Below are 26,250 nucleotides of genomic sequence, written 5' to 3' on the forward strand. Positions count from 1 at the left end.
GTCGATCTATAAAATAAAAAAAATAAAAAAGACAAAAGTGATTCATCATATATTGAGAGATGAAATTAGATATTTATTCAAAATAAACGAGTGTTGTGTGTGATGTCAAATTTTGGCCTGGCTTTTGAATAAACTTGAATAAAAAAATGGGAAATTTTCTTAGCTGTAACCGTAAGTTGTTGGACAATCTTTCATAGGATCATAATATGGCACCCTCATAATATTATAGTAAAAAGAAATTTAAAAGTGCTGATTTATATTAGTATAAAATAAAATCTATCAAAAAATAATAGTATAAAATAAAATAAGCACCGTGATTGCAAGTACCATTAATGATAAACAAAGTGCAATTATCTGAAACAAAAAGGCAAAAGAGTAGATTAGGACAAGAAAATCTAGTTAAAAAAACAATTTAGTTGCAATAAAAGAAGTTCTAGTTCTATCCAAATGGACCCCACAAGATTGCACTTTTCTCTTACCCTTTTCTCTCTGACGATATTTTCAGCTTCTTTCTTTTTCTTCTGAATAAAGAATCCATCCCTAAAAACCCTTTCTCTCTAATCCCTAATTTTTCTCCTATCTTTCTCTTACAATTTGATTTCCTTCCCATCATAACCCCTTTTTTGCTCCGAATTTCTCGGATTTTTGTTTAAACCAATTTCCTCCATCGATGTTTTTTTTTTTGTTTTTGATAATTTTTTTTAATACTACAAACTATAAGCAAGATCAAGTGTGAATTATATGTTTTTCTGATACCCAGTTGGGAAAAGTTTAGATTTTGTGAATTGGGTGTGTTAATTAGTGATTAGTATAGTTCTGTGTATATTGCTATAATCACTTTTTATGTTTTGGAGTTGACGATTATAAACTGATTTTGTTCTGTGAGTGTAATTGATTACTTAGAGAATTGATCCTTAGTTGTGTGATTACAATTTGACATAAGGAAGATTAAGGATGAAGAGAGGGAATGATGATGAGAAGGTGATGGGGCCATTATTCCCTAGGTTACATGTTGGTGATACAGAGAAGGGAGGGCCAAGAGCACCTCCTAGGAATAAAATGGCTCTCTATGAGCAATTTAGTATTCCATCTCAAAGGTTCAACTTGCCACCCCACCACCCAAATACAGTTCCCCCGTCGTCTTCGAGCCAGGTAGTTTTTAGAATATGTTGTTTTGTTTATCCTAATTATTATCATTACTATTTTGTTTAGTTCTTTGTAGCATTAGAAATTTCAAATCGTTTGATTTGGCAATTAGGGTCCGTTTGGATTCACACTGTTTGGGACAACTTATGAAAACAGCTTATGAATCAGTTTATTTCCGTAAGCTCTTCACGATAGCTTATGAAAACAACTTATAGATTATATGAAAATAGTTTGATTTCATTTTATCTTGCGTTATAGAAATAGCTTATTCATAAACGGCTGAACGCTTATGCTATAAGCTGTTTATCTTAACAGGGCCTTAGGGTGTGTGTGTGTTCTAGTTTTATGGTTGTTTGGGAAATAGCTGTTTTTTCTTTTCCTGATTGTTTGGATTTTAAATTGCAGGGGGCTGTCCATGAGAGAAATTATGTCTTCCCTGGTCATTTAACTCCTGAAACACTTACTCGTCAGGCTGAGAAACATATTTCTCGTCAATCAGAAGGGGAAAATTTGAATGCTTCTCTGTCACAACTTGAACAGAGAAAGAAGGTTGACGAGGATGACTTTAGGGTTCCTGTATATATTCGCTCAAAGATTGGTCAATCTAATGATAAAAGTCATGAGAGTTTTGATGGGAAAAAGCTCACTTCTGCAGGCTCTAGGAATTTTGGTTTTTTCAAAGCAGGGAGAATTAATCGGGAAAGGGATCTAAACAATCTGCGGACAGACGTGAGAAATGAGATTGATGGTCCTCCGCAAGTAAGTCCAAATAAGGAGCAGCCATTTACTTCTGCCAGAGATACATCAAATGGAGAAAGTATTGACACCTCAGTAAGACAAGCCAAGGTGATTCAAAATCAACAGTTTCAAGATCGTGCTGTGTTCAAACTTAGCAGCTCACGTCAAGGTGATGGGTGCTTACGTCAAGACTGTCGAGCTGAGTCTCAATCCAATGGAACTGGACAACGTGATGCTTCCATTGAATCTACAAGGGAGACAGGCAAGAGTAATGACCCTATAGCAAACCAAACTAGTCCATCCGAGGCTATCGGTGGCACTGAATATCATGATACTGGGACTGGCAGTCCTATACATAGTGGAAATTTAAACAAAAATGACAACATTTCAAAGATCTCCAGGGTAGAAGATCTGTCAACCCTGAAAATTTCTCCTGATGATGTTGTTGCAATAATAGGTCAAAAACAATTCTGGAAAGCCAGAAAAGCAATTGCCAAGTAAGTCTTGTTGCTTGTCAATAGCATCGGTTATTTTATAATTTTAAATAGGAATCTTTGAAAGGCAATCTGGTTTATAAATATTAAATTGTGAACTCTATTAATTGCATGGAACTGAAGGTATCTTGATTGTTGAATTATATGAATGTTAGAATTTTGGCCAAAAACAGAAGCCTTAATTTGTTTCACAGGGTAATGCATGAACGTTTAGAATATAAAAAGCAAAATTACTACTTTTGATGGAAGTTTGATACACCGCTGATTTGATTATCCTTGTTATGATGGTTTGTTGGCATTTCCTACCTTCTTTCGTATATTTCCTGCATCTTTCTTTAGCCTATGGTTGGGTTTGCAAATTTGTAAGGAAAATTCCCTTAGAGGGAAGAAATGTAGGACCAGAAAACGTGACTGTAAGGAAAGCTCCCTTCTGATAGTGCAATTTTTCTTTTTTCCTTTTAAAGCATCTTTTATGCATCCTTAACTAAATACCAGGGATGTGAGTTGGATAATTACATTTCAATCAAGGAGTTGTATGTATGGCTTTGAAGAAAGGAGATTTAATAGTCCTGGGATCCCTTCTAATTTGGTTTTTTTATTTTTATCTATGCTTTCGAAGTCCTTACTAATGTTTTAATGGTGAGTAATGGTTACAACAGGGCAGTGAGCTTTAATATTATACCATGTTGGAGTGGATCCTTGTGACAGCAGATCATCTCATAATTTACTGTCTTCTAGCGACTGGATTTTTAATGTATTCCTGTCTTGGTTTCCTCTTACTTGGTTCTCCATGTCACCACTGGGGCATGTTTCCTTTCACTGCACCGAAGGACTTGAGCTAAGAAGGGGACCAAGTTATGCAGGATGATCCTTGGATGTATGGTAGGGACACTTGGACAGTGTATGAACCCTCAATAGATGTTTTATGATAGTTAGCAGATTTCCCCAACTTATGTAGTGACTTGGTTTTCTGTGTTTTGAAACATTTTGGGTAAATGATTTTATTTTATAATAAACAATGACACACTGTAGCTAGTTGAGGTGCCCTGCAGATTTCATATCATCAATATTTTGTGTGATTTTGACTTAATGTGCTTTGAATATTCTAAATCCTCTTGCTCCTAATTCCTAGTAATCTTCCCATTTAATGAGTATTTAATGTTTTTATGTATTCAAATGCATTGATTGTTTTCATTTAAAAGCAGTGGAAAAGATTATAATGAGACTCGGTGGAATTGATTCTATTGTGCATGATGAGTTTTAGTGTTCCCCTTATTGGTTGTATCTCGCAATGCTTCTAATATAGTATCCCAATCCTCTGACAAAGAAACTGTGCAAATTCTTTGAATTTTATATGTTTTCTGGTATAAGCCATATTTTAATGGTATTCCATGAGTTTTCTTCCTTAAAGTTTCAACTCTCTGAGGAAACATATATTTGACCAAATATTAATCATGTTATCTTGATATGAAGTATGATTGTGAAATTTATGTTAGCTATTTATCACATTGAACTTCAAATGCTTTATTTTCGATTTTATTTTGATTGTATGTGTCTTAAGCCCTCTTTTGATCCCTATGATATTTATTTAGATTGGAAAATAGCCTGTTGAACCAGTTACCTGCTGTGATTGAAGATCCTTCGATTTTTGTAGTTTGATGTTTATAAATTGGTGCTTCCAACATTATCTTTTTTAGTTCCAAATGCTTTATTTTCCATTTTATTTTGATTGTCTGTCTGAAGAATTTTTTTGATCTAACTTCTGCTCCTCTCTACAGTCAACAAAGAGTGTTTGCAGTCCAAGTGTTTGAGTTGCATAGACTGATAAAGGTAAATTTTCTTTGACACTGTTCAGTAGCTTGTACTAGTAGTCCAAAATGGGGAATGTTCTCATGCACCGTTAATTCTGTCTGTAATGATTAATTATATTTTATTTAAGCAGGTCCAACAACTGATTGCTGGATCGCCAGATCTATTGTTTGAAGATGGTGCTTTTCTGGGAAAGTCTCTTCCGGATGGATCTACTCCTAAAAAACTCGCACTGGAATATGTTGTAAAACCTCGGCTACAAAATCTTAAGCGCAAAGTTGATTCTGAAAACGTAAATCAAAACATGGAATGTTCTGCAGAGAATGCTGTTGGTAAAACATCTATTTCGTCAGTGAAAAATGGGAGCCACTTTTCTAGTTCCACACCTTTTGCTGGAAATCCACACCATGGAAATATGGCTGCCGAAAATGGGATGGGTCCCTGGTGTTTCAATCAGTCACCTGGGCATCAGTGGTTAATTCCTGTGATGTCACCTTCTGAAGGGCTAGTCTATAAGCCATATCCTGGGCCTGGATTTACAGGAACAAATTATGGAGGATGTGGGCCCTTCGGAGCTCCTCCCTCGGGTGGTACTTTCATGAATCCTTCCTATGGAATGCCACCTCCACCGGAGACTCCTCCAGGTAGCCATGCTTACTTCCCTCCCTATGGCAGCATGCCATTTATGAAAGCAGCAGCTTCAGAGTCAGCAGTCGAACATGTGAACCAGTTCTCTGCACGCGTGCAAAGTCGTCATTTATCTGAAGGGGAAGGCGATTGTAACAAACATAATCAAAGCTCATGCAATTTACCTGTTCAGAGAAATGGAGCAACAATGCATGTTATGCATTGTCAGAGAACCAAGGAGTTTGAGTTGCAGATGAGTACAGCAAGTAGTCCTAGTGAAATGACACAAGGAATGAGCACAGGACAAGTTGCTGAAGGAAGAGATGCACTTCCTCTTTTCCCTATGGTTCCAGTTGAACCAGAGGGAGTAGCTCAGTCTATTGAAACAGGACAACAAACTCGAGTTATCAAAGTGGTGCCTCATAACCGAAGATCGGCAACTGAATCTGCAGCTAGAATTTTCCAATCAATTCAAGAAGAGAGAAAACAATATGACACACTCTAGTGCTGTTTATTCGCATGGAGGATCCATTCAAGTGTACGGTGTCTAGTTCCTGTACTTTCTGCACGTGTGGCATCGTGTAACGGTATATTATATTATATATATTTTTTGTGTTGACCTTGTTACTTTCAGCACAGTGGTATGTAGATATGTCTGGCATATCAAAATTGGTCAAAACATGATGTATTGTACGTTATCCTCTTAAGTACTTGTATGTTTCTCACAGGAATCGAATCACGTAAAAAGTTAGTAGTTCTCAGCTCCGCTCCCTTTGCTTGGGAGGAAGTTTTTGATCCTATGTACTACTTGGCTTTAAAATTGGTGATTGTCAGTGTTGGGTTTTATTCTAGTTCTATTTTGTTATTTAATGTATGACAAATTCTATCTTACACAATTTCGTAGCTTGTGAGGGGTGTTAAAGTCAATTTTATTGACAAAATAACAATTATTAAAAACTGGACGTCCACTCTTTCAGTCCCAATTATATATTATTTTGTCAATGAGTAGTGTTATATTGACATCTAAAAGCCAACAACCATCCCCACACCGTATGTCTCCCACATTGAGCAATCAAGGCTTACACGGATCCCAAGAAAATAAAAATGATTAAAAAAATCAATTTATACATTTTACCATATAAAAATACGGTGTGGACAATTATTGGGTTGTTCATCTATCATTTCCCTTTGTCAATTTTACACAAATAAGAAATGTAATTAACATCGTATTGTTTAGAGGAAAGAATGTAAAGGTTCTGTATACGTAGTTAGAACATAACGTCCGTTTTAATAGGAATGTGGTGAATAATATGGAGATGATAGATCAAATTAAATATTTGTAAGTGCCCAAATTCTTAAGAGGCGTGACATATAGTAGGTGATTTTGTATTTTAGTTATTAGCTATTTGCATAAGTGTAGTGTTTGCAGACTTGGCTGCAACACATTTTGCAGGTTCTTTTTTGAAGGTGTGCAATTTGTATCCATTTTCTTGATAACTAAGCACATCTTGTGTTTAGCTCTACATTTAATAGAATTTTCTCTTATCGAAAAAAAAATAAAAATTTAAGAGGTGAAAAGAAATACATAGATCTTTATTATTTATCAAATGTTTATGCATATCCAATATGCAATACAACCATAAATATAGATTAATATGCAAAGTTCAAGGGCAATAACGAGGTTGTCGTCCGGCCCCTCCAAAGAAGAATACAGGGTCTTTTCCATATGGAGCATCATTTAGGGCACTGTAACACTCGGGCTCTCCAGCATGTGTGCTTACGAATTGTGGGTACTTAAGAGCTTGTGAGTAATCTTTAATTCTCACAGCGCCCATATAGCATGCGTGCTTATATTTATTATATGCTTCTTCTCCACTCCCCATTTGTGTTCCAGTGTGAGGAGGTTTCGTTTTGACCGCATAACTAAACACTTGTCCACCCCATTGAACCGTTGTTGCACTGTGTTTCAAATTACCAAATAACTCAGCTGGCCAATAACCTACTGGTATATTATTCTTAATTTTAAGCCACCAGTTTTGGTTATTATCCTAAATCAAACAAACATATTAAGAGAAATTAAAATTACAATTATTATTTAGTGAGAGGATATTTGTGTCATATTATTACCTGAAATATTCCAACGTTGATTTCATATTGTTGTCCAAAAGGGATTGAGATAGGTGCTAAGATAGCACCAAGCGCTACATCCTTATTTGTATGCACAAAACCTTTACAAGTAAGATCAAAGCAACCTGTTGACTTATATGTATCTTTCTGCACCACACAATCAAGAAATAAAAAAATCAATGTTATTTCTCTTAGAGTTTGTGGTTATAAAAAAAATCTATAAGATTTGAAACAACCGATAAGAAGGAAAAATCTTTCAATAAACAATAACTTACAGTCCAATAGACAAAAAAACGGGTCTTGTGGTCACCATATAACTTTGGATTCACCTAAACCATATACCACGTGCATGTAGAGCATTAACCATGTGTACTCATATTTATAGCATCATGCATGCATTCATCATCTACTCTATCTAGACTCAAATATATGCAAAATATATCTATTTTCACACTTATTAAAGATAATAGTTAAGTGTATTTAGTTTTCTGGTTTCATGTAAAAAACAACACTTTACTAATATACGGGTCATCATCTCCTCATAACATTGAAGAATTAATTTAAGGATATTTTTTTAATAATAACATTAAATATGTACAAGTTAGTTGAATTTACCTATAATTTGAGTTCTGAGGGAGTATATAACTTAGAATTAAGTAGGAAAAATTAGGTGTGTATGGCTAACTAGACATTGAAGTAGATCACTAACCGTCCATCCTGCTTCAACACTTTCAAAATTATCTCCATTGGTAGCCTTAAGCCACATTTGAGCAGTAGTGAAATCTTCTGGTTTTTCAACCTTTGGATTCCATACGTTAATATTCGCTTGGGCGCCTATAAAATTGAATGCGTATGCCATAAGTATTGCATCCTGCACAATAACACCACCATATTCAATTGTATACAAAAAATATTAATCATATCTACATTCTTGCATGATCACACCACCATATTCATATGCATGATTCTTAAAAAAAAAATCATATGCATGAATACAACTAACATAAGTTATAACATGTACCGCGCGATTTTTCAAATTAACAAAACCACCGGAGGAATCGAGGTTGTGGAAATTAAGGTTTGTGTTGTATGTTGAATTCACAAATAGTTCCAAAGGTTTTTGTCCGAAGCGGTCAAGTGAAACAGCTCTCAGCAAGTCCTCTTTTCGAATTCTTCTTATAGGAACAGTTTCTTCTGGACAACTTCCACTTTTCGTCCATGTTTGAAACACATCAGAGCTTGAGTTTGAAGTAACTCCCGTGCTTGAACTTTGGGATTCAAGAAGAAAATCGGGTACACTCTGCACAAATTGTTAGTTAAAAAGGGATGATTATAATAATAATTTATACTATATATAAAGAAAATAGGTTGTTTTGGGCTGACTTTTTCTGTTTTTGAATCATACACTTGTACAAATTTGACCATAAGAATTATATTTTCTTGGTGTCATTCAAAAAAATAAGAATATCTATATCTATAATTATAATCAAAATCAAAATAAATTTAATCAAAATTTAGAACATATCATATTGAGACATTTTAGAGTTTCTCAATTAGATTTCTAGTAAAAAGTTGAATATAATAATGATATGGAAATTAAACTTACACCCCACAAAAAGAGAGTTAAATTTTACTTATAATTCAAAATAGGAGACTTCTCGTTCAAGTTATTTTAATGCTTGATTTATAAACCCTAAGCAAACGTTTATTTATTTTAATTTATCCCTAAAGTAAATAAATAAACAACAACACATTCTAACAGTAGTAAAATAGAACCTACTCGTCCCGTAAGTGTAGCTCAGTTGGTAGCTACCAGGGACAATGTTTGCAGGGGCCGGGGTTCGAACCCCGGATTCCCCACTTCTCCACACTTTAAAAGTGTGTGATCTAGCCACTAGGCTATTGAACCAAAAAAAAAAAAAAATAGAACCTACTCGGTAGTAATCAATAACGCACCTGAATACTGTGATTCTTTAAGGCAGGATGGTCTAAACTAGGTTGATTATAGATGCTAACACAATCAATAATGTCTCCATCTTCGCTCTGCAGTAAAAGTACAATCTTAGATTTTGTATTCATATTCAAGCACATTAATTCTAAATCCATCAAAGTTCTATAGATTTTTAAGGGTTAAATATGTTTTTAACCTTTCTATAAGTATCAATTTTCATCGTTCCTCTAAAAAAACAAGTTATAGTTTTTTTTAATAAAATACAAGTTATAGTTGGGATGTCGGGGAGTTATGGATTTGCATACCCTGATGGATTTCACTGCTGGCTTGTTTAAGAGCTTCAATTTGGCTTCGATTTCTCTTTCTAAAGGTGAATATGTTCTTGCATCAACTTTCAATTCTAGTATGGTGCACAAGTTAAAGAACGCACAAAGCAACAATATTGCAACCTTGTATGTCCCCATTCCTATCTTGATCTCTTCTTTTCTCCTTCAGTAGACTTGTTGACATTCAACGTAAATAGCACAAATATTTATACAAGATGATCGCGCGGAAAAAAATACTATATTAATTGTTGTTATTAATGCCATTTATTTTCTTTGGATTAATGCCATTTATTTTCTTTGGATATTGACAAAAACTGTTATTAAGACTTTACTTATTGTGCCTCAAAAAAATTTATTTACTGTCAAATGGTTTTGAGATACTCTCGATTTCCTTTTTATAAGCAACATATAGTGTGAATGATATTTACTGTAGATAACATAGAAAGTCATACAAACACTTTAAAACTCAATCTATAAATCATATTTTGAGCTCATAGTAGGAAAATATTAACGAGTGTCCTTGGGACACTAGGACACTCTTTAATCACCCAAAATGGTAAGAATATATGAAATTTCGTGCATTTATTGTATTGGAAACTGAAGTTTTTACTTTTTTTAAAGAATAATTTCTTTATTATAAATGTTAATACTGCTCCGAGAGCACTTGTTAACAAGACTTTTTTTTAGGGATGAGAAACATATTTAATTCTTTTGCTTATATTGTTGCAAGGTTGCAATATTGTTGCTTTGTTGCAAAGAAACATAGTTAATTTTATAATTTTTATTGTTTATATTTAAGTCAAAAAAGAAAATATATTATTCCCTCCGTTGTCAATTATTCCTCATTTAATTTTTTTTTTTAATGGCAAAATATATTATATATAAAAAGGGATTAAATCCCAAGAATTACACCAAAAGAAAATAAAAATACACCAAAACACCCAATTATTCCTCATTCAATTAATGATGTATTTGGTTCATAGTAATATAAATCATATACATCATTAATTGAATAAATTTAAAAAATCAAAATTTTCTTATAATTTGATAATCCTCATTTTAAAAAATTGTTTCACCCTTCACTTCTCCTACTTCAATAACTATGCATTCAAGAATTCCTAAAAAAAAAAAAAAAACTATGTACACTCAAGAATGAATATCACCAAAATTCATAAAAGACTTTCGCCCGTAAAAAGGGGACGATATTAATTGGTTTTTATGAATGTCTTTGACCGTAGAAGAAATAAAATCTTTGACTTATTTTGACAAAACGATGTTATGACTGGTTTTATTTTGATGACTAATCAGCACAGCTATTGATCGCGAAAGAAAACATGCCGAGAACATCCCAAATGATTATGAACCGTTAGATCTAAACCTTTTTTTTTTTTGGTGTCCGGGGTTCGAACCTCATACCTTGCATATATTATGCATTGTCCTTACCAACTGAGCTAAGCTCATGAGGACAGATTTAAGCCTTTACTTACAATACTGGGTGGTTGGAAATAAAGTGGTGTAGAAATATATTAAAATTGTACTATCCGTTGTTCTCGTGAAAAGAATTGTCTAGATAAGTATTCCCTCCGTCCTAAATTGTATGACGTTTTGGACATTTCACACGTATTGAGAAATATAATTAATTTTGTGTGTGAAAGAGATATTATGAGATGTTTTACAAAATTGTCATTAATAAATTGTATGAGAAAGATAAATTAAATAATTGAAAGAAGAGAGAGTAATAAATAATTAAGGATATAATAGAATAAATAACATTAATGTTTCATTGGTATTGTAAAACGACATATAATTTAGGATAATTTTTTTTTTCAAAGTGATATACAATTTACGACGGAGGGAGTAGCATTTTCGGTTGACTAATAGTGATATTCATTCATAATAGTAGAACGTTGGGAAAAATATATACTCCCTCCTCTGTGCTTTATTATCAGTCTCTTCAACTAATTTCATGATGAGGAGGGAGTAGCATTTTCGGTTGACTAATAGTGATATTCATTCATAATAGTAGAACGTTGGGAAAAATATATACTCCCTCCTCTGTGCCTTATTATCAGTCTCTTCAACTAATTAATTTCATGAGAAGGAGGGAGTAGCATTTTCGGTTGACTAATAGTGATATTCATTCATAATAGTAGAACGTTGGGAAAAATATATACTCCCTCCTCTGTGCTTTATTATCAGTCTCTTCAACTAATTTCATGATGAGGAGGGAGTAGCATTTTCGGTTGACTAATAGTGATATTCATTCATAATAGTAGAACGTTGGGAAAAATATATACTCCCTCCTCTGTGCTTTATTATCAGTCTCTTCAACTAATTAATTTCATGAGAAGGAGGGAGTAGCATTTTCGGTTGACTAATAGTGATATTCATTCATAATAGTAGAACGTTGGGAAAAATATATACTCCCTCCTCGATGCTTTATTATCAGTCTCTTCAACTAATTTCATATATATTGAGAAAAGTTGATAGTGTAATTAATATGTCTAGTTTGTGTATGAATTTGATTAAATTGTCATTTGTTTGTATGTGTATTTAATTCGATTTTTCTTACTTCAATTCAAGTTAATAGTATTAATTAGGGGTATGTTTAAGAAAAATAATAATAAATGCATCTAGTAATTTGTATAGAGATTTATATGTAGGGACTATATTTTTTTTTCTTTCAAAGGAGGCTTATAATTAGGGATGGAGGGAGTATCCAATATCACTAAAACTAAAAAGAATGGCTCCGCGGAAAAACTCACGACATACAAGTTAATAGTATAAAACGGAAAATTTTGAAGGGTTAAATATGTTTTTGTTCCCTATAAATATACAAACTTTTCGTTTTAGTCCCTCTAAAATTTTCCTTAAATTTTAGTCCTCAAATTTTTTTCCATCTTCACTTTTGGTCCCTCTTTTAAAGTAAACTCATATGTAAAATTCATATTTTTGAATAAAATTTTGCAGAAAAATTTATAATATTATAAAGATCTCTCCCAAAAAAAATAGATTTTTTTACTAAAACATGAATTAAATATGAATTTGTATATGTTTGATGGTGAAAAAATCATATTTAATTTATGTTCTGTTAAAAAAATCTAAATTTTTTTGGGAGTGATTTTTACAATATTATACACATTTTTGCAAAATTTCATTAAAAAATACAAAAATTTACTTAAAAATAAGGACCAAAAGTAGTGATTGAAAATTTTATAGGGACTAAAATTTTATAGGGACTAAAAGTTATAGGGACTAAAAGTTACCGAAACTCAGAGCACTTACGCAAAGATTTATATGGCTTATTCAATCACCCGATCCCTTAACTTAATTGATTGTCTCAATTTGGTCCCCTAACTATAATTTGTACCAATTTGGTCCTCTATGTTTTGCTCTGTTACTAGTTTTAGTCTTTTCTGTTAGTTTCTCTCAAAAAAACGTGAAGAGAAAGGACTAAAATTAAGAACGGAGCAAAACATAGGGGACCAAATTGGTACAAAGGCAAACATTCCATATTGGCCAATCATATTGTCTTTAATAATACTTTAGTAGATACAAAGTTTCCAATGGCCAGACATGAACTTTGTGAAGATTGTAGATTTTTCTAATTCTCATAAATACTTTATACTCCCTTCGTCCCGGAATAACTGACCCATTTTGTAAAAAAAAGTGTCCCAAAATAACTAACCCATTTCAATTTTCAATACAACTTTCATCATTCCCAATACAATATAACACTAAATAATACTACTTTTATCATTTCCAATACAATATATTCCACTTTCCCCTTTATTTATACATTTTTCTTAATATATGTGAAAAACAAAATTGTGTCAATTAAATTGAGGTAGTAATGTTTTTGTGGACAATCAACAAGGGACCTTCGCGCCTATACTCTTGAGTTGTGTTCTTGTTAAAAATATTATATAATTTATTTTTCCAAAACAAGTGCTCAAAGTGTAACAATCGAAAGTAAAAAGATAAGATAGAGATGAACACACAATTTTATATTGGTTCACTATCAACGAGCTAAGTTGCTCAAGTCCCCTCCAAAAATATATGTATCTTTATTAATCATCAAACACATTTTAGCGTCCAATATACAAATCAAGCACATACATACTACATATATGGGTTCAAGGACAATGAGGAGGCTTTCGTCCAGCACCTCCAAAATAGAATACAGGGTCTTTTCCATATGGAGCATCATTGAAGGCACTGTAACAATATGGTTCTATAGCATGTGTACTTACAAATGATGGGTACTTAAGTGCTTGCGAATTATCTTTGATTCTCACACCACCCATGTAACATGCAACCCCAAATTTATTATATGCTTCTTCTCCACTACCCATTTGTGTTCCAGTGTGAGGAGTTTTTTTGACCTCATAACTAAACACTTGTCCACCCCATTGAACCAACGATGCAGAACTTTGTAGGCTACCCACTAACTCTTTTGGCCAATAACCTACAGGAATATTATTCTTCACTTTAAGCCACCAGTTTCCAGAATTATCCTAAATGATGTCCACAAATTAACAAAAATCAAATTATTTTGAACATCAGTGAAACGACAAACTCTTATTTGTAGAAATTAATGTAACTATAAAGGTAACATACATAAATCTGATAAGTAGTTGTTAATACAATATTTTGATATTTTTTTTTTTTAAGAAATATTTTGATATGTTATGCAGCACAATAACTTTTTGGGTTAATTATGTTTCTAGTCCCTATAAAATAGCGACCTTGTAAGTTTAGTCCCTACTTAATTTTAATAGCATTTTTAGTCCCTAATTTTGTTTTTCTGCACTGAGTATTAGTCCCTACTCAATTCAAATTTGTTTAATTTATGCTTAAACTCTTAAATTTTTGAACAATTTTTTGCAGACATGTTTAGAACATTGCTAAAAGTTCGTCCACAAAAAATTATTGCAAAATTTGATTTCTACATCCAGATTTTATTACTTTTTATCTTTAACTTTTGTCGTTTAAAAATTCATATTTAATTCATTTCATGTCAGAAAATTCTAAATTTTAGTAAACGAACCTTTCATAGTGTTCTAATCTTGTCTCAAAAAAATCGTTTAAAAATTTAAGAGTTTAAGGATAATTAATCAAACTTTGTTTCAGCAGGGACTAAAATTATAAGTAAATTTTTTTTTTATAGGGACTAAAAATGCTATTAAAATTAAGTAGGGACTAAACTTACAAGGTCGCCATTTTATAGGGACTAGAAACATAATTAACCCAAACTTTTTTATTAGGTACATATTTTACAAAATGGATTGTTGGAGTATAGACCATCTGTATAAAAAATTTAAGTTCATAAGAAATTATTTTATATGTCATTGATGAGCCATTGAGATTAATTTCTTGAGTGCTTTTATCAAAACAATGTTAATCTTGATACTTCTTAACGACATATCAAACAATTCCATATTTACTAAAAGTTTATAGAGAAGATCTATAAACTTTCAATTCAAGAATCAATTTAATAAAATATGTATTCTATAAAAAATTAGAGCTGTGTATTACAACTCAAGTATTATATTAGTGTAATTTGATCCTTCATATCTTTCATTTAAAAACTACATTTTCCTTGATCAAATGTAACTATCAAATGTTGTGTGATTAAGATTGTCAATAGAAATATGTGAATAAGAACACACATGCATGTTATCATTACCCGAAATATTCCAACGTTGATTTCATATTGTTGGTGAAAAGGGACTGAAACAGGTCCTACCGTAGCACCAAGCGCTATATCCTTGTTTGTTTGCACAAAACCCTTGCAAGTAAGATCAAAGCATCCTGTTGACTTGTATGTATCTTTCTGCATCATAATCAAGAAACAAAAAAATCAATGCTTATTTCTCTTAAGACTTGCGGAAATAAAAAAAAAATGCTACCAAGTGCGCCGAAGATATTTGTTAAGAAAGCAAATATAGTAAAAATGTATTGAAACTATTGTGATCAATTTTAAAAGTGTGTTTTTCAATACAAAATTGGTTAGCAAACAGTGTTAGAAGGATTATAGGAAATGGCGAAAGCATTCTCTTTTGGGAAGATATATGGCTGGGCGAGCAAGCTATCTGTTACGAGTTCACTGCACAATATGAATTATAGCTTATGATAAATATATACACGTAGACCAGAAAATTATGGCATAGCATGTTAATAGTTCTGACGCAGAAACTCCAAGACGTGCATTTAGAAACAAAGAAGGAAGTTGGTTTTGAATGAAAGCAGAATAATAGTACTAACAGTTTTTCGGTCAAAGGCTGTTATCAGGAGCCGATAAATTCTCAAACATGCAATGGTTATGACGATGAATTCATCTCGGCAAAGCAGAGGATATGGAAAACTGCAGTACCATCTAAAATAAGGAAAATGCTACATCTCCCGACAAAAAACATCCCGATAGTATCATGAATTACGTGTAACATTCAACTTGCCTATTTTATTTCAATTTTGTTTTCTTTGACACGTTTGTGTCATTATCCCGTTTCTCTCTCCGGTTTAGTTTCTTCTTCCACATACCACAACTGCTTCACCTTCCCTGGTTCCATGGTGTCTATCACTTCTTCCACATATCATCACATCGTCGCCTTTCCTTTGCTGTCGTCGTTCATCGTCAGTTCGTCGTCACCGTTCCTTTGTCCTTGTTCGCTGTTCGTCACCGCCATTCCATAACAAAACCTCTCACCATCACTTTGCTGTAGAGTGAGTTCTATCACAGAACCTATCCACCATCGAAATAGACACTTGGTTCCATCGGTTGCACTATATGTATCTGAATTTGACTCAGTTGGCCCATTGACTAAAAGTCTCCACTTCCTTCATTTTTTTTTACCATAAATCTATAATATCCACAGCCAAATCCTTTAAGGTGTATTTTGTTTATAGTTTTAGATTTAATGGCAGGACATGGAGAAAAGCTGAGTGCATGGATATATATATTTGTTTTTGTTCAGGCAGCAGGCAAAGCAAGTTAGAACACGTTCATGAAAAAGTCGTGAAATTTACTTTCGTGACATATAGCAATGCTCCTAAAATAATAATGTTCCGGTGAAGATTACTTCAAGACATATTATCAACTCGGCTGAAATTATGGAAAATAATTCAAGATATGCACCAACAATGTTATGTATTGTGTTTTAGAGAAATCGTAACTGCCAATCATTTATTGCAAGCTGCTCAGTACTTGGATGGGAACACAACTGAGTAGGGAGACGAATTGATTGATAATTTTCTACTTTTTATTGAGGTAAGTAAAGGGAAGAATGTTAGGAAAGTGTCTCATCTAATTTGACTAACTCCGGTATGGTACATTTGATTGGAACGCAAAGACATTATAATGAGAAATAGTGAATATCACCGAAATGGTTGATAGAATTAAGTTGATGCCATGGTCTTGATTCCTTAATTGAGAAAGAAAAAAGTAGGAATATTGTTTACTCTAATTGGTGGATTAATCCACTTTCTTGCTTTTTATGTATTTAATCTGACTTATTGTATTGGGTTTAAGTACCCCTTAAGTTAATAATTCACATTGCTCATAAAAAAAAGTTATTAGTTTGAACAGACCAAACAAAAAAGACAAATCTATGAATAAATGAGAACTTACGGTCCAATAGACGAAGAAACGGGTATTATGGTCACCATACAACTTTGGATTAACCTGAATCATAACATATATAGAGCATTAAGAATATGAACTCCAATAGATGAACAAACATAGCAGTAATCATGTATATAACTAAGAAAAAAACTAGAAAAATGAAGTGTGTAACTAACCGTCCAGCCTGCTTCGATGCTTTCAAAATTATCAGGACCATTGGCAGCCTTAAGCCATATTTGAGCAGTAGTAAAATCTTCTGGTTTTTCAACTTTTGGATTCCACACATTAATATTTGCTTGTGCCCCTATAAATTGGAATGCATATGCCACTAGAAGTGCATCCTGCACGGTCACACCCCCATATATCCATTTATATGTAATACAATATTAATCTCACTCTCACACACAAATACACACCTGCATATAACTAAATTGCTTATGATATGTACCGAGCGATTTTTCAGATCAACTACACCATCGTTGGCGTTGAGGTTGGAAAAATTAAGGTTTGTGGGGTTTATTGAATTGATCACAAATACTTCAGGAGGTTTTTGTCCGAAGCGAGCAAGTGAAACAGCTCTCAACAAGTCTTCTTTCCGAATTCTTCGAATAGGGACAGTTTCTTCTGGACAACTTCCACTTTTCTGCCATGTCTGGTAAACATCTGAGCTGACGTTGAAACCATCTCCTGTCCTTGAGATTTGTGATTCAAGAAGAAAATTGGGCGCCCTCTGCACATGTAATAATTAACATGGAATCCATATAATAGTTTAATTAATTACGCACATCTAAGATTAAACATTTTTCGAGAGGTCAATATTATATGCACATGTAACATTAACATGGAATCCATCTAATAGTTTAATTAATTACGCACCTGTATACTATGATTTTTTAAGGCAGGATGATCAAAAACCGGTTGTTCATAGATGTTGACGCAATCAATAATATCTCCATCTTGACTCTGCAACAAATAATCTCAAATTTTTGAATGATATAAAATAAGTACTTATAATTGGGATCGAGGAGTTATGAAATTGCATACCCTGATGGATTTCACTGCAGGCTTGTTTAATAGCTTCAATTTGGCTTCAATTTCTCTTTCCAAAGGTGAATATGTTCTTGCATCAACTTTCAATTCTAGTATGGTGCACAAGTTAAAGAACACACAAAGCAACAATATTGCAACCTTGTATTTCCCCATTCCAACTTGTTGATATCTTGATTTCTTCTTTTCTCCTTCAATTGACTTGTTGACATTCAACATAAATAGCACAAAAATTTATACAAAATGTTTGCGCGGAAAAAGGACCGTATTAATGGGTGTTATTAATGTCATTTATTTTCTTTTTACAAAAAAGTGTTACTAAGTTTTACTCCCATAAGCAACAAAAAAAAAAAAAGTTTTACTCCCATAATAACCGTAATAACCGAATTTTTTATTCATTTCAAACATATTAAGAAAAGTTGTATAATTGAAAGATAGAAAAAATAATGGTTTTAAGTGTCTTTTGAATATATTGAAGTGAAAGTAGAATATATTGAATTGAGAGTGATGAAATTAGTATTAATTAGAGTTATAATTGGAAAATAAAATCACGTTCTCAAATAGCAAAGCTCAAAACAAGAGCAATATACAGCATTCACCGAAGAACGTCTCTAAAGGGAAAATTGGTGGAGAAATAATTGATGCATCCACCCCTCATTACTCATAAGGAACTTGTTCCACTGGAAAGATAGGGGGAGGTGTTCTGTTACGGCATCAGGGTGATAGTAGTTGCAAATGTGTCGTAAACTACTTTGTGCACCTTAACAAGCAAGCTGTTCATAGATACTTTTTGGTACTTTTCTCATCAATAATTACTCTCGATTCATTAGTGACGGAAAAAAAGTATAGAAAAGAAACAAGCCAAGACAGTCATAGTCATAATCAAGCTTAACAAAAAAGCACAAGACAAGAAACATAGACAGGAACATATTAGAAAGCATACAATCTAATAGAAGTTAAACTAAAAGCAAAAACATAGTTCTTTGATTAGCAAACCAGAAAGCATATAATCTAATAATAGACCTCGAGCAATCAATCCACGAACGAACAAACAAGTTCCTTCCATATCTTACGGAGTTGTTCAGCCAGATGTAGCAGAGTAATATGGTTGTGTGAGGGAAGCTTTGTCAAGTAGCAAAGTTGGGAGCATTTGTGCAATCTTATTAACTTTTCCATCACCTTTGTATAGTTGATCAATCACTGAGTGATAACTGGCAACATTAGGTTTGACACCGCATTTTACCATCACAGCCACTGCAGTTTTAGCATCTTTAACCTCTCCGTCAGTAACTAAACTAGGGCCAACATTAACAATAGCAGATAGAAACATTTTGTTTGGTGATGCATCCAATTCTCTAAACAAGGCAATTGCTTGTTTAAATTGACCGACGAGGCAATAGCCATAGATTAGATAATCATATGTGACACAACTACGGGATATGTTCTTAACAATCATTTCAGAATAGAAGTCATAGGCTTGATTTACAAGTCTATCTTTGCAGAGGGTGAGTATGATTGAGTTATAGAATTCTTTGAGAGAAATAGTATTGCAGTTAATGTTGATCTCAACCTGTCTGAACAAGTGTATGGCTCTTTGAGCTTCTCCAATACGACATAAGCCATTGACTAGAAGATAATAAGTAATATCGTTCAACTGAAAACCGCCCTTTAATGTTATGTAATTGTAAAAGAGGATTGCTTTGTAAATGTGGCCTCGGATACAAAGAGATCGGAAAAGATCATTCAAAATGGAAGTAGAGGGAGGATGACCGGTTTCGATGATTTCATGGAAAAGAGAGAAAGCCGAAGAGAAGTTACCTGATCTGGCGTGACATGTGAGGAGAATTAAGCAAGTATCAATATCTGGTACAACATAATGACTGTCAGGGGGTTGAGATTCAAATTTTTTAGCAAGTTTAAGAATGGTTCTGTGTTGATGGATGTCCAGGAGAGAAGAAAATAGGGAGTTGAAATCGGATATGGGACAGTAACCTAGCATGCTATTAAAACGATTAGTAGCTAAATTGACAGCCTTCACTGAAGCCATGATACTATCGTCACCTTCACAGAAACGAGGAGTGTGTAGCGGCTTCATCTTCTTCTTCTTCTTCTTGTCGTCGGAGTATGATTTCAATGAAACATAAGGACGAGGAGGAGGATGAAAAAACTTGTTGTCGCTGGGAATAATAGTAGAAACAGAAACACATCTTCTTCTTAGCATTGACAACATAATTGTGTTGTCTTCTTCTTCTTCTTCCTCTATCCGCAGCCGAATTAGGATTACTTTAATCGTTTGATCCAGCAAGCCAGTAAGTTTTCTTTATAGTCAACGACAAGGGTACAGAGAATGACAAACCTGACCTTAGCAAGACAGACCGACCGTCATCATTAAAAAAGAAAGTGTGTTATTTTGATGATTTGGTTCAATTTTGAGTGAATTCGTTAATTAAAAAAAAGTGATAATATTGAAAGGATGGGGCGTGGTTAATATTTCCCAGCATTGATCCAATTCTTTATTTGGGCCAATCTTAATTAGCCTAGCTACCAAAGCCCATAAAACGTGTGTGCAGACACTCCCACGCTCAAGTCGGTAAGAGATAGAATGAGGGTTAAGGGTAGAAAAAATGTAGTACCTTTGGGGAAGATATATGGCTGGGTGAGCAAGGTATCTGTCACGAGTTCACTTCACAATATGAATTGATAAATATATACACGTAGAGCAGAAAATTATGCAGAAACTTGAAGGCATGCATTTACAAGCAAAGAAGGAATATGGTTTTGAATGAAAGCATAATAATAGCAACAGTTTTTCCGTAAATGACTGTTATCAGGAGCAGATAAATTCTCAAACTCACAATGGTTATGACGATGAATTCATCTCGGCGAAGCAGAAGATTTGGAAAACTACAGTACCATCTAAAATAATAGTGTTCAGATGGTTGTTCAAAAAAAAATAGTGTTCAGATGGAGATTAACAGATTATAAACTCGGGTGAAATTATGGAAAAGATGTGTAATTCAAAGATATGAACCAACAATGTTGTGTATTGTGTTTTAGAGAAATCGAAACTGCCAACGGAGTAGGGAGACAAATTGATTGATAATTTTCTACTTTTTAATGAGGTAAGAATGTTAGCAAAGTGTCTCATCTAATTTGGGTAACTAAGGTGTGGTGCATTTGGTTGGAACACATTACATTCTTTTTAATGGTCTTGATTCATTAATAGAAAAAGAAAAAAGAAGAAAAAAAAATCAATGTGTTTAATCTGAATTACACCCCTTGTACTCAAGTTAATAAATCACATTGCTTTCAATAAATGAGAACTTACAGTCCAATAGACGAAGAAACAATTATTGTGGTCACCATACAACTTTGGATTAACCTAAACCATAACATATACAGAGCATTAGCATTATATATACAAGGTCCGAGGTTCAAATCCCGGCCACCACAAAAAAAAAGAGAAATTTAGAGAGGTGAAACAAAAATCCCAAATTTTTTGAGGTAAAACAAACAATTCATAAATTAATAATTTAGAGAGGTGAAACAAAAATCCCAAATTTTTTGAGGTAAAACAAACAATTCATAAATTAATAATTAAATTAAACAAATTTTTGGGATTTTTATAACCGGCTTTAATTAATAATAGTGGCATTTGGATTTTAGATTATATTTTTGTATTTTGTTATTTCGGCATTTGGTTTAAGTGACTAATTTATTTGTCCCCGTGAGCTTAGCTCAGTTGGTATAGACAATGTATAAAATATGCAAGGTCCAGGGTTCGAATCCCGGTCACCACTAAAAAAAAAAAAGAGACTAATTTATCTTATCTCAAAGTTTTTTTTTGTTACATTAAAGTTTTTTTTGTTACATCTCATCTCAAAGTTTTTTTTTGTTACATTAAAGTTTTTTTTGTTACATCTCAAAGAATTTATCTCAAAGTTTTTTTTGTTACCAAATTGTTTTGTAATTTTGCCGTTTTTATTATATTAATTGTTTTTGGATAAAAGATGTCGCATATCCGGAAAAGCAGAATGATTCTCAACGTGGTAATAAGTTTGCTAGTCAAAAGACTAGTTCCGATGATATTTTGGTCGGAAGTTGTAAATTGAAGGGTTTGTGTTTTGAAAAGAAACTTGATTTGTGTATTTCAAAACAGGGCCACCAAAAAGGCTTGTAGCTCAAGAAAACATGTGGTAGACTACTCTAGACTCCTTTGTTGCATTGCTTATGCTCGGTGCTCACATAACAATATGAGAAAAGGAAAAAGCTTGATGCAAAACTGAAAAGAGCAAGACAAGGGAGAAGAAAACGAAAACAATACGAAAGTAAAAGAACAAATATGATGAATGATTTGGTGAGAAACAACAAGAAAGTAAACTTACAGCAAACATATTTATTGTTCATCAAACACGTTTTAGCGTCCAATATACAAAACAACCATATATATTATATAGTTAATTCATATCTGATTTCAAGCACAATAAGGAGGGTTTCTTCCAGCTCCTCCAAAGTAGAATACAGGATCTTTTCCATATGGAGCGTCATTGAGGGCACTGTAACAATATGGTTCTGCAGCATGTGTACTTACAAATGATGGGTACTTAAGAGCTTGTGAATAATCTTTAATTCTCACACCACCCATGTAACATGCGGCCCCAAATCGACCACTTGCTGCCTCTCCACTACCCATCTGTGTTCCTGTGTGAGGAGGTTTTGTTTTCACCTCATAACTAAACACTTGTCCACCCCATTGAATCAATGTCGCACTGTGTCTTAAATTACCCAATAACTCTGCTGGCCAATAACCTACAGGAATGTTATTCTTCACTTTAAGCCACCAGTTGTGGGCATTATCCTAAATCAAGCCAACATAGTAAGAGAAATTAAACTAACAATTATTTTGTACTACAATATTAGTTAAACCATTGTATAAAATTTGTGTGTATTACCTGAAATATTCCAACATTGATTTCATATTGTTGTTGATGAGGGGATGAAACAGGTCCTAGGGTAGCACCAAGGGCTATACCCTTGTTTGTTTGCACAAAACCATGACATGTAAGATCAAAGCAGCCTGTTGACTTGTATGTATCTTTCTACACCATAATCAAGAAATCAAAAATCAATGTTTATTTCTCTTGGGGTTTGTGGTTATAAAAAAAACTATAAGATTTGAAAAGACCAACAAAAGGGAAAAATCTTCAATAAATAATAACTTACAGTCCAATAGATGAACAAACGGGTGTTATGGTCACCATACAACTTTGGATTAACCTAAACCATATATAGAGCATTAGCCATGTGTACTCATTATAGCATCATACATGCATTTAATCACGTATGGACTCAACTATAAGCAAAATATCTACTTTCACATAGTTAAGTGTATTTAGTTTTCTTTATTTCGTGTAAAATAAGAAGTAATTTACTAATCCACCCCTAATATAACAATTAACAATCGTCTCCTCATCACATTTAAAATTAATTTATGGGTATTTTGAAATAATAACATTAAATATGGATAACCATTTGCTTATAGTTGAGTTAAGAGGGATTATATAACTATGAAACAACTAGGAAAAAATTATGTATGTATGTATGTATGGTAAAATGGATTTTGAAGTAGCTTGAAAACTAACCGTCCAGCCTGCTTCGATGCTTTCAAAATCATTTCCGTTATCAGCCTTAAGCCACATTTGAGCAGTAGTGAAATCTTCTGGTTTCTCAACCTTTGGATTCCATACATTAATATTTGCCTGTGCGCCTATAAAATTATATCCGTATGTCACAAGATGTGCATCCTGCATGATCACACCACTCTCTCATTGCATGTTAGTCATATTACATTCATTTATGCTGCAATAAATTGGCTAAAAAATCAAAATGAGATCACTTGTGTGGCACATGCATATGTATAAACAGAGGAATACTAATCTAAGTTATGATATGTACCGAGCGATTTTTCAGATTAACAAAACCGCCGGTGGGATCACGGACACGGTTGTGGAAATTAAGGTTTGTGTTGTATGTTGTATTCACAAATAGCTCTAGAGGTTTTTGTCCTAAGCGGTCAATTGAAACAGCTCTCAGCAAGTCCTCCTTTCGAATTCTTCGTATAGGAACAGTTTCTTCTGGACAACTTCCACTTTTCGTCCATATTTAAAACACATCAGAGCTTGCGTTTGAAGTAACTACTGTGCTTGAACTTTGTGATTCAAGAAGAAAATCGGGTATCCTCTGCAGAGTTTGTTAGTTAAAAAAGGATATGAGAATATATAATATTGATAATAAATCAAAAGATGAATTTTAGAGTTTTCTCAATTGGATTTCTACTCAAAAGTTAATCCAAATACATGATTGCTTCTTTGACATTTGTGGAGGAGACTCAAGCCTCCATTTCTCCCAATGTAATGAATATTTTCTTATTTAAACTCTAAGTAGACGTTTATTTATTATAAATGGCCTTGTTAACGAATGTCTTTAGGACACTCATTAAGAATTTTAATTAAAAAGTTAAATACTTTAATTTCCAACAGATTAAATACACAAATTTTCATAAAAATTTATCACTCCTTAAAGATGGTTTCGATGACACTCGTTGGTTTTTCTCGTTTACAAAAAATACAATTTAGTTTTTCTAAACGCTCTCGTATAACTGCAACATAGAATATACCGGGTGGTAGTAATTAATAACGTACCTGAATAATGTGATTTTTTAAAGCAGGATGGTCTAAAACAGGTTGTTTATAGATGTTAACACAATCAATAATGTCTCCATCTTTGCTCTGCAAAAAAAGTACAATATCATATTTTACATTCATTCTAATTAACACAGTAATTATAAATCATTTTTTTAGTTTTTGGAGAAAAAAGAAAGCAGTAAAATATTGGTCATCCCTACTAAGTTGTCACTGATCTAAATTGAAAAACCACAAGCCCCAACATTACTCTTAAACAAAAGAAGTGCAAGATTAATTGATATTAGATTGAATTAAGTATAAGTGGTACTACACCACCCATTGTAATAAGTAGTACTCAATCCTCCCAAAAAAATCTTAAAAAAACAAAGAGGAGCTCAAATACGACAATCATTTTCCCCTTTGTATGCAATGTAATGGAAAAGAATGTCATTCACATTTCTTTCAATATCTGAAAATTCATCATCTTTTAAATATTCAAACATTCACTCATGTTGATTTTAAAATAAGAAAAGAGAAAGCCAACTTTTTTAGAGCACACTGCAAGATGCGAAGAAAGAAAAAGATCTTCTAAAATAATATTCATAAAGTTATATTTAGGATGGGGCAGTTATGGAATTGCATACCCTGATGGATTTCACTGCAGGCTTGTTTAAGAGTTTCAATTTGGCTTCTATTTCTCTTTCTAAAGGTGAATATGTTCTTGCTTCAACTTTGAATTCTAGTGTACACAAAGCAAAGAACACCCAAAGCAACAACAACATTCCAGCTTTGTATCTCCCCATTTCGAATTCAATAAACTTGTAGACATTCAAGATAAATAACACAAATATTTATATAAGATGTTCGCACGGAAAATGGGACTATATTAATGGGCGTTATTAATGTTATTTATTTGGGTTAAATATGTTTTTGGTCCCTATAAATATGTCAACTTTTCGTTTTAGTCCCTCTAAAATTTTCCTTCAACTTTTAGTCCCTATAAAATTTTCAATTTTCACTTTTGGTCCCTCTTTTAAAGTAAACTCATATGTAGAATTCATATTATTTAATAAAAAATTTCAGAAAAATTTAAAATATTATAAGAATCACTCCAAAAAAAATTCAGAATTTTTTAATAAAACATGAATTTAATATGAATTTTTATATTTTTTACGGTTAAAAATTCATATTTAATTTGTGTTTTGTTAAAAAATTCTAATTTTTTTTAGGAATTTTTTTTAGAATACTTTACACATTTCTGCACAATTTCATTAAAAAATACAAAAATTAAATTAAAAATAGGACCAAAAGTAGTGATTAAAAATTTTATAGGGACTAAAAGTCGAAGGAAAATTTTAGAGGGATTAAAACGAAAAGTTGACATATATATAGGGACTAAAAACATATTTAACCCTATTTATTTCCTTTTGACAAAAGGATTTATTTATTTATTGTGAAAAATGTTTGTTTTCAAATTTATTTTATGGAAAATGCTAACCAATGTCTCATGTCATTGATTAAGGAAACGTAATTGATTATTCAAAAGTGTAAAAAGTGTTGTCTTCTACTTAAACCTTGCTTTTTGTGACTTCTTTAACCGGTGTCTTGGGGCATTGGTTAGCGTGATCAAAGGTGTACACCCTCCGGTCACTAATATAAGCAAAAGTTTGATTTTTAG

General features: G+C 32.9%; 4 protein-coding genes and 1 pseudogene across 7 annotated transcripts; 1 reads left to right on the plus strand and 4 right to left on the minus strand.

The window, feature by feature from the left end:
- Positions 1-503: 503 nt before the first annotated feature.
- LOC146942232 (protein EARLY FLOWERING 3-like) lies at positions 504-5,665 on the plus strand. The gene is made up of 4 exons (XM_085756178.1): positions 504-1,152; positions 1,552-2,381; positions 4,157-4,208; positions 4,321-5,665. Exons 1-4 carry the CDS (start codon positions 955-957, stop codon positions 5,317-5,319), a joined length of 2,079 nt encoding a protein of 692 aa, XP_085612304.1. The 5' UTR covers positions 504-954; the 3' UTR covers positions 5,320-5,665.
- Positions 5,666-6,386: 721 nt separating this feature from the next.
- LOC146942233 (protein neprosin-like) lies at positions 6,387-9,397 on the minus strand. Of its 2 annotated transcripts, XM_085756180.1 has the most exons (7): positions 9,198-9,397; positions 8,898-8,984; positions 7,963-8,241; positions 7,651-7,812; positions 7,217-7,270; positions 6,942-7,088; positions 6,387-6,862 (listed from the first exon to the last, which is right to left on the minus strand). In XM_085756180.1, exons 1-7 carry the CDS (start codon positions 9,354-9,356, stop codon positions 6,479-6,481), a joined length of 1,272 nt encoding a protein of 423 aa, XP_085612306.1. In that variant the 5' UTR covers positions 9,357-9,397; the 3' UTR covers positions 6,387-6,478. The 2 variants fall into 2 exon arrangements, with proteins under 2 accessions (XP_085612306.1, XP_085612307.1); XM_085756181.1 differs by lacking the exon at positions 7,217-7,270 and having other exon boundaries at positions 9,198-9,396.
- Positions 9,398-13,266: 3,869 nt separating this feature from the next.
- On the minus strand, positions 13,267-20,324 carry LOC146942234 (protein neprosin-like). The gene is made up of 7 exons (XM_085756179.1): positions 17,887-20,324; positions 17,719-17,805; positions 17,291-17,572; positions 17,019-17,183; positions 16,849-16,902; positions 14,908-15,054; positions 13,267-13,735 (listed from the first exon to the last, which is right to left on the minus strand). The coding sequence occupies exons 1-7, from the start codon at positions 18,106-18,108 to the stop codon at positions 13,355-13,357; spliced, it is 1,338 nt and encodes a 445-aa protein (XP_085612305.1). The 5' UTR covers positions 18,109-20,324; the 3' UTR covers positions 13,267-13,354.
- On the minus strand, positions 18,745-20,119 carry LOC146942235 (pentatricopeptide repeat-containing protein At2g18520, mitochondrial-like). 2 transcript variants are annotated; one of them, XM_085756183.1, is made up of 3 exons: positions 19,951-20,119; positions 19,708-19,752; positions 18,745-19,143 (listed from the first exon to the last, which is right to left on the minus strand). In XM_085756183.1, the coding sequence occupies exons 1-3, from the start codon at positions 20,117-20,119 to the stop codon at positions 18,971-18,973; spliced, it is 387 nt and encodes a 128-aa protein (XP_085612309.1). In that variant the 3' UTR covers positions 18,745-18,970. The 2 variants fall into 2 exon arrangements, with proteins under 2 accessions (XP_085612309.1, XP_085612308.1); XM_085756182.1 differs by having other exon boundaries at positions 18,745-19,752.
- Positions 20,325-22,279: 1,955 nt separating the features above from the next.
- LOC146942236 (protein neprosin-like) lies at positions 22,280-25,379 on the minus strand (annotated as a pseudogene). Its single transcript, XR_015032622.1, has 7 exons — positions 25,217-25,379; positions 24,591-24,677; positions 23,845-24,129; positions 23,532-23,693; positions 23,113-23,166; positions 22,842-22,988; positions 22,280-22,747 (listed from the first exon to the last, which is right to left on the minus strand). The product of XR_015032622.1 is annotated as a protein neprosin-like (transcript).
- Positions 25,380-26,250: the final 871 nt, after the last annotated feature.

The sequence above is a fragment of the Medicago sativa genome, chromosome 3 (assembly GCF_051527215.1).
Source record: "Medicago sativa cultivar Bolivia chromosome 3, Bolivia_mono, whole genome shotgun sequence".
Lineage (NCBI taxonomy): Eukaryota > Viridiplantae > Streptophyta > Magnoliopsida > Fabales > Fabaceae > Medicago > Medicago sativa.